Below are 16908 nucleotides of genomic sequence, written 5' to 3'. Positions count from 1 at the left end.
CTCCGACATACAGAGCTGTACGTAACAAAAACAGCGTTTTGTCCTCACTCGAAGCCATCTCCCACGCCCATTGGGAGCTGTGGTTATTATTTGGCTAAGGGAAGCAGTGCTGGCTGCTGGAAAGTTGCTCGCCGCAGTCCGTGCGGGATTGCTGCAGTGTGGGGCTCTGTGGGGGTGTGAGGGCAGCGCGGGCAGCGCCAGGGCGGGAGCGAGGGCTGAACGTCGCCTCAGTGAGTGCCCTCCTGGCGCCTGTGAGGTAAAGGCGGTCCCCTCGCTGGAGTCTCTGATTTTAAAACTTAATTGTTACAGAAATGCAGTTTCTGGCGGATTGGGTGAGCAGTTATTACCAGCGGCAGAAACTGGGAAACTCCCTGCTCTGTTGCAAGGAGCTGCTACAAAGGATTTATCCTTCACGATTCAGCCAAAATGTTTTTCACAAAAGTAACCCTCTTCATTGCTTTCTAATACGAGGAATTTGTATGTGAACATCAAACTTGGCTTTGCAACGAGAGCGAGAAACCCAGGATAGACGAGATGCTTTATTAGCAATGTTAAAGTCTTCTCCCCTGTTGTAATTCCTGTTACAGTCTGAGCGTTTCATTACTGTACTCCAACAATTAATCAGAATACTATTCTCAGACATTCTGGCAATTCTGATTAAATCTGTGTCCTCTTCAATGATTAAACTAGGATGAAAGAAGACATCCCACAGCATATGCTGCTGTTGCTGAAATCCATCTTATAAATGGTGTTCTTAGCCAAAGAAAGTCTTTGTGAAAGTCCTTCCCTTTGTAGGTTAATTCTAATTCCCAAATATATTTTTTGTTTATATTTTGTTATTGCTTCAGTCAGGCTCACTCAATCTTATAAAAGCAACCTATCTATTTAAACAGAGAGAGCTATCATGTGCAAGTTCATTTTGTAAACTTGATATGCTAAGAGACAGTCACCCAGATTGGAATTCAGGCGTGTTGATGGGAAGTGACACTATTCTGGGTGGTATTTCTGTTTCAGAAATAAAAGGTAGGCTCTGTTCACAATGTCAGTTAAGCCAGCACTAAATTCACTCAACTTTCTGTACCTGAGTCAATTCAGGCATGAGCACACATTTCTGACAGTGCTATTAATAGAGGACCTGACTACAGCACTGCAGACTGAAAGGTTATATAAAAGAACTCTATTTCTATTGCAACATAATCAAAATAATTCTGAATTTCACCATTAGGTCACTCAGTGGCAGTCACCTTACTTAAGAGGGAAAGTCTCCTGTGGCTTTATGTATGATTTTCTTGTGAGGAACATAAAGACTGGGGGCTGGAAGAGGAAGGATATGGTTTAAGCAGGTATAGATGACCTGGATTCCTTTATTCTACCAGCAGATTTAATCCTCTTTTACAAAAGTAATATGTGTTTCTTTATAGGAAGCTCTGGCAGTTGAAAGTACCCTCACCTTGCTCTGTCATATCACCTTGTGTGCAGCTGCAAATTGCACTGTTGGTCAGGGCAGTGACATAAACTTGTTTAGTGCTTCTTTACAGCAGTAAAGACTCTGTGGAATCCCATCATGAAAATGAAGCTGTCATGCCACAGTGAAGTCAGAACTCTGTTGGCTTGCAGTTCATGTTGTTTGTCCTTGATCACAACTGGCTATCTGTAAAAAGACAAAAGCATTTCTGTGGCTAGATAAAGTGATCTTCTGTTCTGTTAATATCCAGCTTCTATACTCCTTATGCTCAAACACCTTATCCCAATTGTTTGATGTAGCAATAATGCAGCACGTTTTAGGAAAAGATCTCAGGAAAGGAGAAATTAATTTCTTAAATTAGTTTTACCATCCCTGACTTGCTGCCTGTCTGCCGCAGTCTCTCCCATCTCTGCATTAAATAGAAAGGCAAGAAGAATTTAGATTGCCTTTTCTTTCCTTTAACTATTCCTTGTATGATGACTGTCAGATCTTACAGACATTTGCTGCGGCCCTTACTGCATCAATCTTTTTTCCCTTAGTAGGGTGTATTCGTAATCATTCATCTTGTAGTTAGAATAGGAAATTCTGAAAGTTTTTTGGGGTTTGTTTTTTTTTTTTAGTCACTTTCAGCATCTTGCTTTGCTTGAATATCTTTTATTTGACTTTCTCTCCCACTTCCTCACTCACAACATAAGTCACAGATTACACTAGGCATAGCTGCTGTTCAAGGGAGAATCTTCTGTCTGGATTCATACTGTTAGCAACATCTGCTCCTCTACTTCAGCTTCTTGGCAAAAGCAAGAAGCCGATGGTAAGACAGACATAGCTTCCTGTAACATGTTCAGCAATGTTCCTCTAATTTTACATGCTGGAATCAGCAAGAAGACATCTTAAATGGCAACAATGTGAGGTATCAATTTTAGGCTTAAAAAAAGTTCCTCTTAGGCAAATGGGGACCATGTTGTACTCATTATAACATTTGCAAGTTTGAATTTCTTGCAGTGGATACCAAGCAAATAAGTTTGTTGTTGTTGTTGTTAACAGTGAAGTCTATACATGTTTCAAGTCTTATATTCTGGCTCCAAATTGTTACCAGGAAAAAATATCAGTCTGCTGAGCGGTGGTGTACCTGTTTACCCTCTCACACTTGTTTTAGCTGTACATTCCCTGATATATAAGTAAGTTACTCTAAAGAGGATCTTTTAGAATGACCCTTGATTCTCGAATAAGAGCATAACAAAAACTGAAAGCTGTTTTGGTTCCGATTATGTCTGACCCATAAATAAAGTAGGAGACTGAACCTGATGCTGAACGCTCCATTCTGTCCAGAAGCACTCTGTGTAAGTTCAAGGTTACTCCTACAAAACGGGTTCAAAAGTTTAGCTCTTACTCAAATATTGTTGGGCTCACGTTTCACTGGGAAGTGGGTGTGTGTGTGAAGGGCAGTTTCCTGGAAAAAATGGACCAGTGAACCATTAGCATGGCCATCAGACAGAAACCTGGGATGGGGCAGTTGCAGCCAATACAACACATCTCTTCAGAACATACCTCAGTGCACAGTATGATGAAAATGTTTGTATTTACTTGCATTGTAGCAATATTCAGATTCTGGAACTGAGAGCAGAGTCTGACTGGGTTAACACTAATCTTTGATGATCCGTTTCTTCTGTAAGAGCGTGAATAGTTAGGCTGGATGTGGGTGGCAGGCCGTGGTGCTGAACTGATGTGCCCAAGATGCCAGAGCAAGCCCGTACAGGAGCCTGAAATTGGAGCTAGTCCTGACTTCCATTCCCTGATACATGAAACCACAATGGCTTTGATGTTCAAACCTTGCCATGCATCTGTCCATCATTCCTTAAACCCAGCAGTATTCCACCCAGGTCACTGACCACAGATAAGGGTTTTGATAGCAACACAACACAAAATGTAGACAATAATTGTTTAGAAGAGATGTGGATGTAAACTAAATTATTCACTGAAGGATGACACCTCTCATGTCATGACATGACTTTTGCATAAGGTTTCTGGTATTAAGCTACCTTGAGGGGAATGGTTATGGTAAAAGCATTTCTGGAACTGCAGGCAATCCTTATGGATCCTTACACTAGTGTTCACTCAGCCTGTTGGCAGGATGGCCCCCTTTAAGACCTGCGTAAACCCAAATGACCAAATGACCTTGCTCTAAACTCTGTGCAGGTTTATACTGTTACTTAAAGAGAGAGCACTCTCAGCTAGGAAACTGAGACTTTGCTCACTCATTAGTCAGGACTAGGGCAAAATGCCTGCTTTAGGGGTGCTCATTTTAGACAATGTGGACATGTTTTTTTGAGAGTACATTGCATTTCTTCCCTCATTATTAGTGAAAAACAGTCAACTTCAAAGTCAAACAGAAGATGAAAGCAGCAGAAATTAATGGCTGCACTGAGAGTCAAAATTGTTATGGGAAGGGTTAAACTCAGTCGAAAAAATGCATTTTTCTAACTTGTATTCCTAAAGAACTGAGTCTGAGGAATTTTTGCTTTGCTGCCTGCAAAGCCTGACCTAATTGACAATCAGTTTAATATACCTGATGGGAAGCAGTCATGAGATCCACTGCTGCGTCAGTTTTCAATCCTTGGAACGAATACAGGGATGTGAAATACGAGGCAGGTCGTAATTGATTTGCCTTTTCTGAAATGCTGGGATGTTACTGCGAGAAAATAAACACCAGAGTTCTCATGTGAAGAAAAAAAAAGGTATGTGTTTGAAAATGGGTATTTCTATGTAAATTTGAAGTCTGAACTTAAAACACAGTTCTCATGTTTGACACTCCTATTGTAGGTGTAAAATAGACATTTAAATAATTCATTCATTATTTTAAATGGCAAGTAGGAAATCTTAATTTGCATAATTTATTTTAATCTTATTTTACATCTATAATTGTTAATTCTTTACCTGAATAAGAGCAGATATGCCGTGTTTGACAGGGTGTTCCTCTCCTTTAGTCTGAAGGACAAGTAGTCATTAATTTGAGACCATCAGGTATGTATTCACACATTCAATTCTGTTGTTTGTTTTTTTTAAGTCATTAAGTATTACTTGATATCTTTTGTTTATTAGTTACTGTGAGTTTTTAACCAATTATTTCTGTTAAGTTACACTTACATGGGATCTAATATTCAATTAAAATGTGCAAAGGAGATATTAATGAGGGATGAAAGGTTGTTTTTAGCTCCCCCAACTTCTAACATATTAATACTAGCAGATCCTATCCTCCCACATGTTTAAGCTTCCTGCAGCATAATTTTACTCGTGGTCTGGAAAAGGGAATAAACAAGAGCTACCTTCCTTTTTCAAATCCCCATTGAGTTCTCAACTCCAAACAACCAGGCACCAGTATGAACTTGTTGAATAATCTCAAATGAAGAATTCCATTTCTTTCTGCACTTGCAGGTAAAGCTACTGCTATTAAGACTGGGCCAGCACTCAGCGGGCTGCTCCTAGTCACTCACCCAGACATACCCACCAGTTTCGTGATTTGACTTTCTCTGACATTTCCACAGCTGGAAATGCTGGATTGCTTGTGTGTTTTGTACTTAGTGACCCTATGTGGTAGTTTGTATGTCCTAACTTCACGTTTTATTTTGAATGGGATTGTTTTTAGAAGGACAGATTCTCAGTTTAAATCAAAGCATGGCACTTGACATTTTGGTTTGCTCTTTAAACTGGTTCAGTTTTTTGCTTTTGCTCACATTTTGCAAAGTGATGATATCTCTTACCTCAAACTGTGGCTACTAACCATTGCTTATAAGGCACAAGAAGTACTTGGCAAAGTTATTTTCTTTCTGGGATGGTCTGGAATGGTGAGCTTGCAGCTCTTTGGGCTATGCTCCTATTCAAAAATATGACACATTCCAGCATCTTTCTGGTACAAACTCAGAGGTTTTTTGTTTTTTTCAAGTAAATATGCCAGCTGAAGCTGATATCAGTGCTCTTATTGATAGGAGCTGTAGCCGAGTGTGAGTATTACTTTCTGCTATGTGTTATTTTTAGCTTAAGACAACTGTGTTACATTACAAAAGACCATGACTAAAGACTGTTAATGAAAAGTGTCTGAACTGCTACTTTGAGCATGGAATAGAGACTTTGACAAGTTGCTGACTTGTAAGAAAAAAAAAAGAAATACCAGTTATTTCACTGGTCCTTAACTTGTTTTAAACACAAATAGCTACTAGAACCATGAGAAGAAAATTCTGTTATTAGTAGCCTGTCAGACTGTATTACAAAGCTGGAGTGCAAATGTATATAATGTGCAAATACCAGCATGGTTCCAGGCGACATAAAAATAAAGGCCCCATTCATTCACATACCTTTTAATTTTGTATGGAAGACCTTTTAAGACTATCTTCAGACCAGGTAAAATTGCTGGTAATATAAAGAGTAGATGGAAGGAGATTATGAATGGAAGGAATGGATAGGAAAGTACAGGATGTGAATGTGTCTGGTCTTCTAGTGGAATACAGTGCTTACAATACCTGGTCAAATGGCATGAAAGAAGGAATTCTTCCCAACTGCTCAGCTCCTGGATTACTGATATAACTAATAGACTTATCCTTCACCTTGTTTACTCCATCTTCATGGATTTTTTTGTCTTTGTTTCATTAGAGGCAGACACTGGACTGGCTGAGCCAAGCTGACAAACTTCATTACCAATAGCTGAAAAAAATCAAACTAAAGATGCACAGGAAGTGAGTATGGCACCATCTGCATCGGTTCTCTTGTCCAAGTGGAAGCTACCCTCTGCCTAAGGTGGGTAACTATCAGTGACACTATGAGTATATTCTAATCCCTATTTCCTATCTAAATCACTTTATAAGTTTCAGTATTTCCACAAATTTGCTGAATAGCTGTCATAAATGTCAGCATCCTGGGTTTAGTGTGAATAAGAGCCTCAAAATGACAAGTTTTCTTCTGTTGCTGGCAGAATTTCCAGTGCTAGCAATTATGCACAGCAATAGAGAGTTCATGTACTTACCCTTACCAAAACAGTGAACACAGCATTCACTTTGCCTTACTGGAAGCAATAAGAGTGGTCGTTATTTTGCTTTGTGCTGGATGTGCTTCTGGGAAGTAAAGGTACTGAATTAGATTATTGTAAATTTAAATCTCTTTATTCAAGCTTTTAATAACCCCAACTCTAACATTCTCTATAGTGATTAAGATTCTGTGTTCACTTGAGGAACAGTCTCTTTTTTAGTCTGAAGCAAGCAAGGCTAGGTAAAGAGAGACACCACAGAGACAGGCCTCTATTTTTGTTCTGTGAATGTCTGTTTGTCATTACTCATAATAAATGGATCCTTATCTGTTATTCTGTCTTCTTAATTAAGAGGCCTCTGGTGTATACAAGTGAAGACTGCAATGATCACCTAATAGCTCTTCTATGAATTAAAGTTTCACTGTGGAAGAAAGGTCAAAATATAGGTTAAACAGATGTTTAATCCCATATGTTTTATCTTTTTTCCAAATCCATGCAGATTTTACAGCCATTTCTTTGCTATAACTGTGGCAGAACCGTCCACTGTCCTGAAATGTGATAAATCCAGTTATCAGCTGCGCTATTAAACTTGAGCTTGAGTTAAAAGAGATGGTAGAGGCAAAAATAGTTAAATTGGTTAGCTGACAGTGTCTTTGATGCATGGTAACGATAATGCCTCACTTTTCTTGACCTCCACAAGCTGTTCTGTGCTTGAATAAATCTCAGCTATAAGAGGAAGCTCTGTTCCACTGATGCGCTGCTTCCCCTTTTGTCTAATGCAAATGCAAAATGTGCTCACTTGCAGAGAGGGTTTGTTCTTATTCTTATTTTCATCTGTGGCAGAATTATGTGGATACAACTGAGGAGAATGTTACCTGTGAAAGGAGTTATTTGGGCAACCTCTTCATGACGTATTCATACAGCTGCAGTTTGTTTCTTAATTTTAAAAGTGCAGGAGAGGCTGAACCAGCATCCTTCCCCAGACAAAAGCATGATCTGCATGCCTGGAAGATGAAAACCATATGTGGATTATACGTAAGTAATAAACAAAAAGGTGAACTTTACTGTATACAGCGTGTGTAGTACTGTGTAGAGAAGGCATTTCAAGTGGAAGTGCAGACTGAGGTGATACGAAGGATGTAACTTAAAAATGTGACACTTATTGAAGCACACGGAATGAGAATCTTCTAAGCAGGTGTTTTTCAAGTAAGTGTATAGTGAAACTAGTGGTTTGGTTGGTTTTCTTGAAGTTATTTAGTAACAGAAGACTGCTTGTGAAGTGTTCTGGGCACTTAATTATCGTTAGTCTGGATGGATCATTCCTGGTTATACAGTTGTTCCATGAGATGCATGCAAAAGCAAGTGATGCACAAATTGGGTAGTGGCTCACGCTGGTAGCTCTGCCTGCAAAGATTTGGAGGACAGTCATTGGCAATCCAGTCATGTACAGTTGATTCCTTATTCAGCCTCTAAATTTAATTCTAATATACTAAGTATTTCATAACAGTATTTCAACCCATTAGCAGTTATTACCTGAATGTTAATCATGTCTAAATTTGGCCGCAGACAATACACTGAGATAGAGCAGATTCAACAAACTACAGGTGCAGAATTTCTCAAACTTCAGTCAGAACTGGAGCACGGAGGCCTCCCTCTTTCTGGCCAGTATGAGTTGTATATTCTAAGGGAATAAGTATTTGGTGAATGTGCATCAGTCAGAGGAACTGTAATGCAAAAAAAAATATACCCGTTGGTAGAGGAGTCATCTCTGGAGTTTTGCAATAGGGCTTTTTGTGATATACAATATACGATATATAATACAGCAGAAACTGAAAATCGTGCTGAATTTTGTGCATGATTACATTACTTGAGTAGCCTGCTCTCATGACAAATCTGTCATTGGTTTAAACTGTAGATCAAACTGCCATTCCTCCAGACATGCAGTCCAGATATTGATGTCTATGTCCAAGTCTGCCTCTATCTATTATCAGTGTAGAGTACATTCCAAACCAGAGGTGGATAATTGTGCATTCATGATTAAACAGAGACTGCAGTGACAGACCTTAAAAACCACAGCCTTTTGCCTAAAGCACTTTTCCTTTACAGCTCTTTCACAGTTGTCATCATTGCCTTTGTATCAGCCTGGAGTGGAACATATCAGGTAGACCCAAACACCCATTTATTAAGTTGACTGCCTGGAAGTATTATGTTGAATATTATTTTCTGAACTCGTCAGACACTGAATTATTGTGGCAGTCCATGTTGCAGTTATTTGTAGGATCTCAAGATTTATGGATTTGCTTCCATCAAACAAATTTAAAACACGTAATGGCTATGCCTTGAGATGCTGACCATTCCCACATGTGTATGCAAATACACACAAGCTTATATTCTCTTTTTGCTATTTAATGTTCTCTGTCTGGATGATGCAGGAGAGAGGGAGATATCAAACTCAGCTTGCTTCTTTCTTCCTAAAATTGGTATCGTTAGATCTAGTCAACAGTTAGTGTTATTTCCATATTGAATCCTTCATACATTTTGTTGTTGTTTGCAGTTCAAGAGGGTTAATATTTTACGTGAGGAAATGGTTTGGAATTAATCAAGATAATAAAATAATCCTCAATTTCTATCTTACTGACAACTGGGTTCACTAATAATGGACCTTCTGACCTGGCCTTCTGAGTAAAGCTCTGGCAAAATCTTCCAAGCAGTTCCTGGATATGGCAGTCTCAGCTTGCAGAATATTTGACTGTGAAGGGGTATTTGGAGAAATCCAGGGGCATTTTATAGTAGATACTTGAAATCCTTTCAGGGGAAACCGGCTGCTCTCACATTACTTGTCTGTGAACAGTCCCATCTAGATTGCAGGCATGGCACGTTTGTTGGCAGTATCTCACCTAGTTTTAATTAAACTGGCAGGAATGCACCAGCGGCTGGAATGTATGCTGCTTCCACAAGTCTTAGCTGGTTAACAGCGCTGTCTGTGAGCACAAAAGGCATCTCCTCACCAGCTGCCTCCTACTGGCACCACTGGCTTGTTCCTGCTAATGAGAACGGCAGCACAGGGCAGGGTTGTGGCCAAGTAAGGGAAGGTGCCTCAGTCAGGTGGAGTGCATAGCACAGTGAGACCCACCAGGACTGCTGCCCAGCTGCTGAGTGTGTGCCTGAACAAGCAGGACACTCCAGATGAGTCATGGCCAAGGACTCCCACGATGAGTAATAGCTAAGAAAATGAACTCAGTTGTATGCTCTGTTAGAAATGAGGCAGCTTCCTAAGCGCATAAAACTGCCATAGCTTGGCCTGCTGAGTATCAGCCAACCAGCTCTAACTGCCACCAAATACGCGTGCTCATCTGAGCATTCTCAGTTGCATTTGTCAGGTTCAGCCGTCAAAACAGCTTCTGCTACCACAGCCAGATGCAGAAAGGGGTAAGAAAATACACCGCTGTGTGCATGGACTAGTGCCAAATGCCTGCAATAAACAGGTTCCAACTTGCTGCTACCATAGAAGGATTTAAGTGCTGGTGACTTCTTGCATGACACAGCTATGAGTTCGCATGCCTAAATGAACCATCAGGAGAATGGAAATGGTGAAGGATGCTGGGGATAAAAACTGCTCCTTGTATTGCACCGACACCAGGCACACCTGCTGTATGCTCTGCAGGCAAACACTGCGCTCTGTCCCAAGCCAGTCTATATCCTGACTGACAGAAATGAACAAATAAGGAAGAACAAATATTTGTCTATAAAGAAGTGACCTGTAATCTTACCTAAAAACAGTTAACTTGTATTGTACGGTGGTTTCCTGCAGTCAATATAGAATAAGTGAATGGTGACAAAGCTTTGTAGGATCTTTTTGCATGGTGCTGTTTGCACAAATGTGAAAGTCTTGATCTGAGAAAATGAGAAATAGACAGTTAGAGGCAGAAAAGTTATCAAAGAATGATGCTTATAAATCTGCCAGAGTAAGGCTAAGCCACAGAGGACCTTTTGGCCATAGACTTGGACCTAGCAGTGCAAACCTGAGTGGATGGAAAGATTTGGTTTGGAACACTGAGGGAAGGGAGAGGGCGATGTCTGCTACCAGCAGCTGGGGCACAGTTGTGTTCTGCTCAGCACTGAGTTGCTATATGACAATCTGATTTACAAATCTGTGCTGCAGACAGAACAAAATGCCAGTGAGTATAGCATCAAAAAGTCTAAAACCAAAGTGATACTGGAGCAGGGCTGCAGAGGATGGGGTTTAAGGTGATGCCTGGGGAACAGAGCTGCTACCAGGGCACAGCTGGTACCTGGCCCAAGTAACAGGAAACAGAAACGGTAAAGAAAGCAGAAGGGGAATCAAAAGTGGAATCAAAATCGCACCTTGGTTAGGCTGCGCTTCTGCCCGCACTAACCAACACCTAAAGTGAGGGCTGCAGCAGGGCGGCCGGCTGCTCCCTTTGTTTTCGGGTCAGGCTGTGCGTGTCGCTGCTCTTCCCGGACAGAGGCCGCCTGTGCGCCACCGCTCCCAGCTCTGTGCCCGCAGGAGCCCGGCCCGCGCGCCGCTACTTGGGCGCCATCCTGCGGCACAGAGCGGCAGCGCCTCCCGGCCGCTCGCATTTCCTGCTGCTCCCGAGCACGGTCAGCTCTTGACGTCACTGCCCTAGCAAAGCAGTGGGATGTACGGGTTATACAGTTACTCACTGGAGGTTCTGTAGGCTGTAGATGTTACCAAAAAAGTTCTTTCGTGTAATAAAATTAATGTAGACTTATTCACGATGATGTTAGGCTGAGCAGGAACACACCTTCTGGTTCATGAACAGCTCGACCTTCATGAAACGAAGATGGAATGAAATACTGTACTGTTAGGCACAGAAAAGTAGAAGGGGCCAGACTTCACAAGATGGCCCAGAATACTGGATGCTGTTTTGTTCTTCAGTTCAGTGTGAAACACAGAGTCTTTAAAAAAAAGCCACCAAAACCCAACAATGTATCCTTGTCTTCATCCTTGAGTCACCAACTGACCTGTGACTGAGCTGCCTCACTCTTAAACTCTTACCGTTAGTTTTCCACTTTAAACTTTCTTAACAGGGTACAAAAAATAAAAGACCCTCTGAAGCTGACAATCCACAAAATGTCTCAGGAGACGTTATGAGGAGTAAAAGAAATAAAATGAATGTAATAGGAAAATTCATCCTGGAAAGACTGATGAAATGCACTTTTTCAAGTCTGAGTGGACGGAAGAAAGGCAGGGAGGAAAGGTGCGTACACACAGCAGAGAAACCAGAACGCCTCCTTTGCTCTCCTTTCTTCCCCTTTCAGACCTCTTTTTGGAGGAGAAAGGGGAAGAAATCCTGTTGCTCAATTCAGATCTGTGGAATGTGCACATTTCCAGCAGGGGTTCTGAAGAGTGTGGCGGTGTGGCTTTTTTGTCTACCGGTTTGTTTCCATCTCTCTTTTCCTGCCTGCTGTATTGTTCCAGGGTGTTTTTTTTCATTTGTCTGGTTTAATTCCCGCTGCCTCCAGCAGAAAGTAATCTGCAGTGTGAGTTGTCTGCTTAAATTGCCGACCTGATGTAAAACCTCAGGATCTTCTTGGAAAGGGCTCTGTTCAGGGGGCAAATCTGGCCACTGCAGAGCAGGTAGGAGGCAATGGGAGAAGTGAGTGGTCGGGTGGTAGGGACAAAATGAGGTGGCCCTGTGTTAAAGGACAGGGATGTGTGTCTGTGGTGGGGAGTGAGACATGAGTTGCAGAGGAAGCAATTTGTCCAGAGTTGCACAGGAAGTCTGTGGTAAAAGAGGGCTCAAGTCCAAGATAGGTATCTGCTCTAGTGAACTAACTTATCTCCTGTTTCTCTCTGCTCTGTAGGAAGGTTGTTTTTAGCTCTAGCAACTCACTGAGACCTCGGCAAAGATTGTTAATAACTTTTTTTGCTATTCAATATCTCTGAGATCATTACAAACTCGTGCGCTTTTATTTCTTGGATGCACAGTGGATTATTTTGCTTTTGGCTGAATTGGCTCTTCAGTGTCTCCAAGGTAAAGCACTACAGTACTTTTGCTCAGCAAAAGCACAGGACTAAAACTTTTTTTTCTTTTTAAGTTCTCCCTGCTGCAAGGAACATTTCGCTTCAATTCTTAGTGGCTGGGCTTTGTCGCCGGAAATGACTGTAGTGGCTGAAGTTCCTCATAGCCTGAACACAGAACTGCCTTGTAGCTTCTTGCACTGAGGAAACACTTCACAGCATACGGTGACTTTTTGCACTGGGAAGTATGCAGAACCCAAGTGCAGATGAAAACACAGATTTGCAGCCCAGGGTGCCTTCTGAGGAGCAGAATTATGGAGCTACTGCAGCACGTGTGAGACGAGGTCCACATGTGCGAGTGTCAAGGAACAGCCCAGCAAAGAGAGATTACCTGATAGTTGGTGTGCTGTGCTATGCAAACCTAATAAATTTCATGGATTGGTTTATTGTACCAGGTAAGAGTCTGTTTCCTCTTTCTGAGGAAGAAGAAATTTAAGTTCTCCACAGCTCTATTTATTCCTCAGTTACAAATATTCTGTATTGTAAGGGTATACTTTATGTCTTTTCAGTCTTTCTTATTTATTTGCTTTAGCCTGCAGCTCATAGTCTCTGTGAAACTTCAAATCATATTCTCAAAAGACAAATAAATGATGTATTAGTTATTAATAGAATGCTGTTAAATGCTTAATGTTCACATTTTGTCTATTATAAACAAATATTAGCACACAGAACAAGTGGTCAATTGTTTGTGTTGGGATTTCACAGAGATTTGTTGAAGAAACATCTCTATTGTATTCTTGTACGCTTACTGCATCTTTGGCTCTGGTAGATGAGATGTGGCATAGCTTCATCTGAAGAACAGTGATATCATTTCCCACATTAAAAGTATGAAAGTTATGTGCAAATTTCTTCAAGGAAGGCTTAACGTCCTCCTGAGCTGGTGGAATTTGTATGATTTCTGCAGTGAAGGGTGTAATATAATTCTGCAAAGAGAATGGAGACCCATTTCCTTGAGTATCACCTACCAAATTTACAAGCCTTCCAAAATACTCTTTGATTATTGATTTGATTCTTTGATTATTTATTAATTTGTCTGTTTGTTTATTGACCTAAGCATGAGCAGCAAAGCATTGCTTCTGCTAAACCACTGGGAAATGTGTTTTATTTTTTTCTCTGCATGTGTAAACTGTGTCTGGTATAAATTATCTTCTTAGGGTCACTCCTCAGCATCTATCAAGCTTCCAGGGGCCTTACTTGGAAATTGGAGGACAGGCTTGTGAGCTTACTGTATTTTACCTCCGAGTGGCCTGGAAGTCACTGATGTTTAAAAACCTTGAATTAATATCTAGTGTTTGCACACAAATTAATTACTTTTACTACTTAGACCATTAAGAAATTCAAGACATTAAGTCAGTGTCTTTAAAATGGAAAGCTTTTTCTATTGAATGTTTGTTAACCACACATGTAAGAGGGAAGGAAGCATGAAGGGGTGCATGCTGAATGATAGTGCAAGACTGTTAGTGAAAAAAATTCAGTATATGAATTCAGCTGTCAACTAAATTTCACTGGAGAAGAATGGGGGACAGGAAGGGATGAAAATCCCTTTGAGCAAGAACTGGGATGTTGGGGGGGGGGAGGTAGGCACTTGGAAGTGTGAAGTGCCATCAGCCATTGGGCTCATTCCTGGCTTTGAACTATTGAACTATTGTTTGACTCCCGTGCGTGCTAAGAGCTTAACATTTTAAGCAGGTCTGTGAAGTAAAGGTCGCCTACCAGCTAATGTGCTCAGTTTCTTCTGTGTGAGGTACCCGCAGGGATATGTAAAATTCAGGAACAGAGGTGCAGCTTGTATTCAGGCCTTTGAAATACCAGACATCTTCTTTAATTACAGTATATCACTGAAATACTTTTTACTTAACTCTACGGCTTCTTGTTCCAGAAGGAACTCTGCTTACAAACTGCACTTCGTAGCACAGCAATCTGCTCTGCAGGGCTGGAACCCAGCTGCACTGCACAGTTCTTGCGTGAGTGCTCTTGAGTTTGGCTATCTGTACATAGGAATGTTTTGGTAAATATAAGTTAACAAGAAAGTGAAGGAGAGGCAAAAATATTTATTTAAAAGTAAACTTATACGTAATTGTCTGCTGGAATCGAGACTTCTGCTCACTAGCAGTAGTGACCACGCAGACTTTTGCCCTTCTGTTACCCTGTTCCAAGATGCTCACATTGCTGCTTTGGCATTTGCTGGTATCTGGCTGGCCCAGTTGCTGCAGTTATCTGGAGGGATAACATTTTAATGGTGCTCAGCGTGAACGTTAGTTGGAGTTAAACTGTGGTTCCAACCAGGTGTTGTAATAGCTGTGGTTTGTACCGAGTTCTCTACTCGCTCAAAACTGAAGTGCTCATGATTCAAAGTTTGTGTGTTGATAATCACCCACTGGAAAGAATAGATACAACTAATTACTGTGTTGTAACTATGCAAAATCTAAGGCAGGCATTTGTTGTTCTGAGTGAGGTTGCAGACTTTAAGTTTCTGAGACTGTTTGGAACTCTCTAAATATGTTGGAGAGTCATTGAGAGATACCAGCAGCACCTCCTGTGCTCCTGTTAGGCTGGAGCTTGGTCTGAACCGACTACAAGTGCAGCCAGCACTTGAAGCACAGCAGCTATGACTGAAATAGCTGGTAAACTGACTCTTGTAAGGCTTATCCAGAGGAAGATTACGAATTTAATCAGCAGAGATAAGAAATGTGAATACTTCTTTTATCTATGTTTGTGGCACAGTAATAGTTGACACGGAAGTTAGCAAGATAAATGTGCTGTGGTTCTTACAAACCATCTTGAAATCAATATTGGAGTTGGCAAATTAGTAGAATCATGAAGAATAAAGTGTACTTTGCTGCCATTTATTGTTTAATTCTGTTGCAGGGATCCTGTTAGATATACAGAAATACTTTGATCTTAGTGACGGGGCTGCAGGCCTACTGCAAACAGGTAATAAAATCACTTACATTCAGATTTGCCTTGTGCCTATATGGTCTGTGCCTAAAACACAGTCTAATATTTTCTAGTTCCTTCTCATGTGTGGTGTTGCTCGCTCCCACTGGTGGGCAAGCTGTCTGTAGTGTGAAACTGAAAGCTGAAAGACTTTGGTTCAGGGAAGACCAGAGCTCAGTCTTTCAAAAATCCACAGCACGTGAACTGTAAAAGATGAAAGCATTTCTAAGTAGGAAATACAGAACTCGAGCAGTTTGTGCCTGTTTTATTTTTTGTTGTTCTTTTTTTAAAAAATAAATCTCTGTTAGTGTTTATTTCTTCAGACTCAGCCCACCAAAAAATAAACTGAGTTTGTCTGAGAGGTGAGAAGTACTATAAGAGCAATTTGACCAATATTGTCTTTGCACCTTTTTGGATTTCTAGTTTTCATCTTGTGTTACATGCTGGCTGCTCCCTTCTTTGGATACCTCGGTGACCGATACAACAGGAAAGCCATCATCGGAGCTGGTATTTTCTTCTGGTCTGCTGTAACATTAGGAACTTCATTCATCAGTGAATCAGTATGTTTGTTTTCTAGAGGATACTACTAAAATCACCTTGCAGGATTTGATATAGCCCTGCTCTGATCACGTTTGAAAAAGCTGTCAGTGAGCTTCCACTCCCCAGGCCTGGACTAAGTGGGCTTTGTGCTGGAATGCTTTATGGGGTGGTGGAGTCCAGCTTAGGCAATGGAGCACCTGCACGTTGTAGTTGCAAGTGATGGAATCTTAATGCTGTCCCAAATTCTAGCTGATTACGTCACTGGGGTGTAGTGGATTGGCAGCAAGCCTGAACACTCTATTGATCACATCCTGAAGTTCTCTGTGGTGTAACTCTAAGAAGTCACTACAGTGCAGAAGGCAGAGTGCACTGCAGTGCGATGTGAGCAAAGCAAGTGTGGATGCAGGAGCCATAGATAAATGCAAAAGGCAGCTGTATTTCTCCCCTGGTACATCTGACCCATTAAAATGCACCTCTTTAATAATAATAATCTTTCTTTTTTTTTTCTTTTTTTTTTTTTTCCCCATGCCTTTTTTGGACCATACGATGCCTTTTGCCTGCAGTATTACTGGATATTCTTTCTTTCACGAGGACTGGTTGGCATTGGCACAGCCAGTTATTCCACAGTAGCGCCTACCATCATTGCAGATCGCTTTGATGAGGGAAAAAGGACCACAATGTTGTCTGTCTTCTATATCTGCATTCCAATGGGAAGGTTGGTTTTCTTGCTAGCAGCTGATGTACCTTTTGAAATTCTGTCTGAGCAGGCCTGCAATTTAATGTACCCTCAACCTTGATTAGACAGATTTTGACACATATCTGCACTGGTTCTTGCTAAAGGATTTGTCACTTGCTTGGCATCTCCAAATAGCACTGATTGGGTTT

The 16908-nt window shown here is 41.0% G+C and overlaps 1 protein-coding gene across 7 annotated transcripts in view; it reads left to right on the top strand.

Annotated features, from left to right (window-relative positions):
- SPNS3 (sphingolipid transporter 3 (putative)) overlaps positions 1 to 16908 on the top strand; it is a 37047-nt gene that overhangs the window by 1707 nt on the left and 18432 nt on the right. For 3 of the 7 annotated variants that reach the window (XM_040650592.2, XM_040650593.2, XM_040650588.2), the window contains exons 1-4: positions 12676 to 12941; positions 15415 to 15480; positions 15907 to 16043; positions 16587 to 16738. In XM_040650592.2, the coding sequence (XP_040506526.1) occupies positions 12734 to 12941; positions 15415 to 15480; positions 15907 to 16043; positions 16587 to 16738 (563 nt within the window). In that variant the 5' untranslated portion in view covers positions 12676 to 12733. Of the gene's footprint in view, positions 1 to 4128; positions 4487 to 6109; positions 6254 to 7322; positions 7515 to 11552; positions 12942 to 15414; positions 15481 to 15906; positions 16044 to 16586; positions 16739 to 16908 lie in introns of those variants that run through there. The other 4 variants (XM_040650585.2, XM_040650590.2, XM_046902552.1 and 1 more) reach the window with 4 other exon arrangements.

The sequence above is a fragment of the Gallus gallus genome, chromosome 19, assembly GCF_016699485.2.
Source record: "Gallus gallus isolate bGalGal1 chromosome 19, bGalGal1.mat.broiler.GRCg7b, whole genome shotgun sequence".
Lineage (NCBI taxonomy): Eukaryota > Metazoa > Chordata > Aves > Galliformes > Phasianidae > Gallus > Gallus gallus.
Note: the sequence above shows the minus strand (reverse complement) of the source record. Positions and strands in the feature narration are given on the sequence as shown.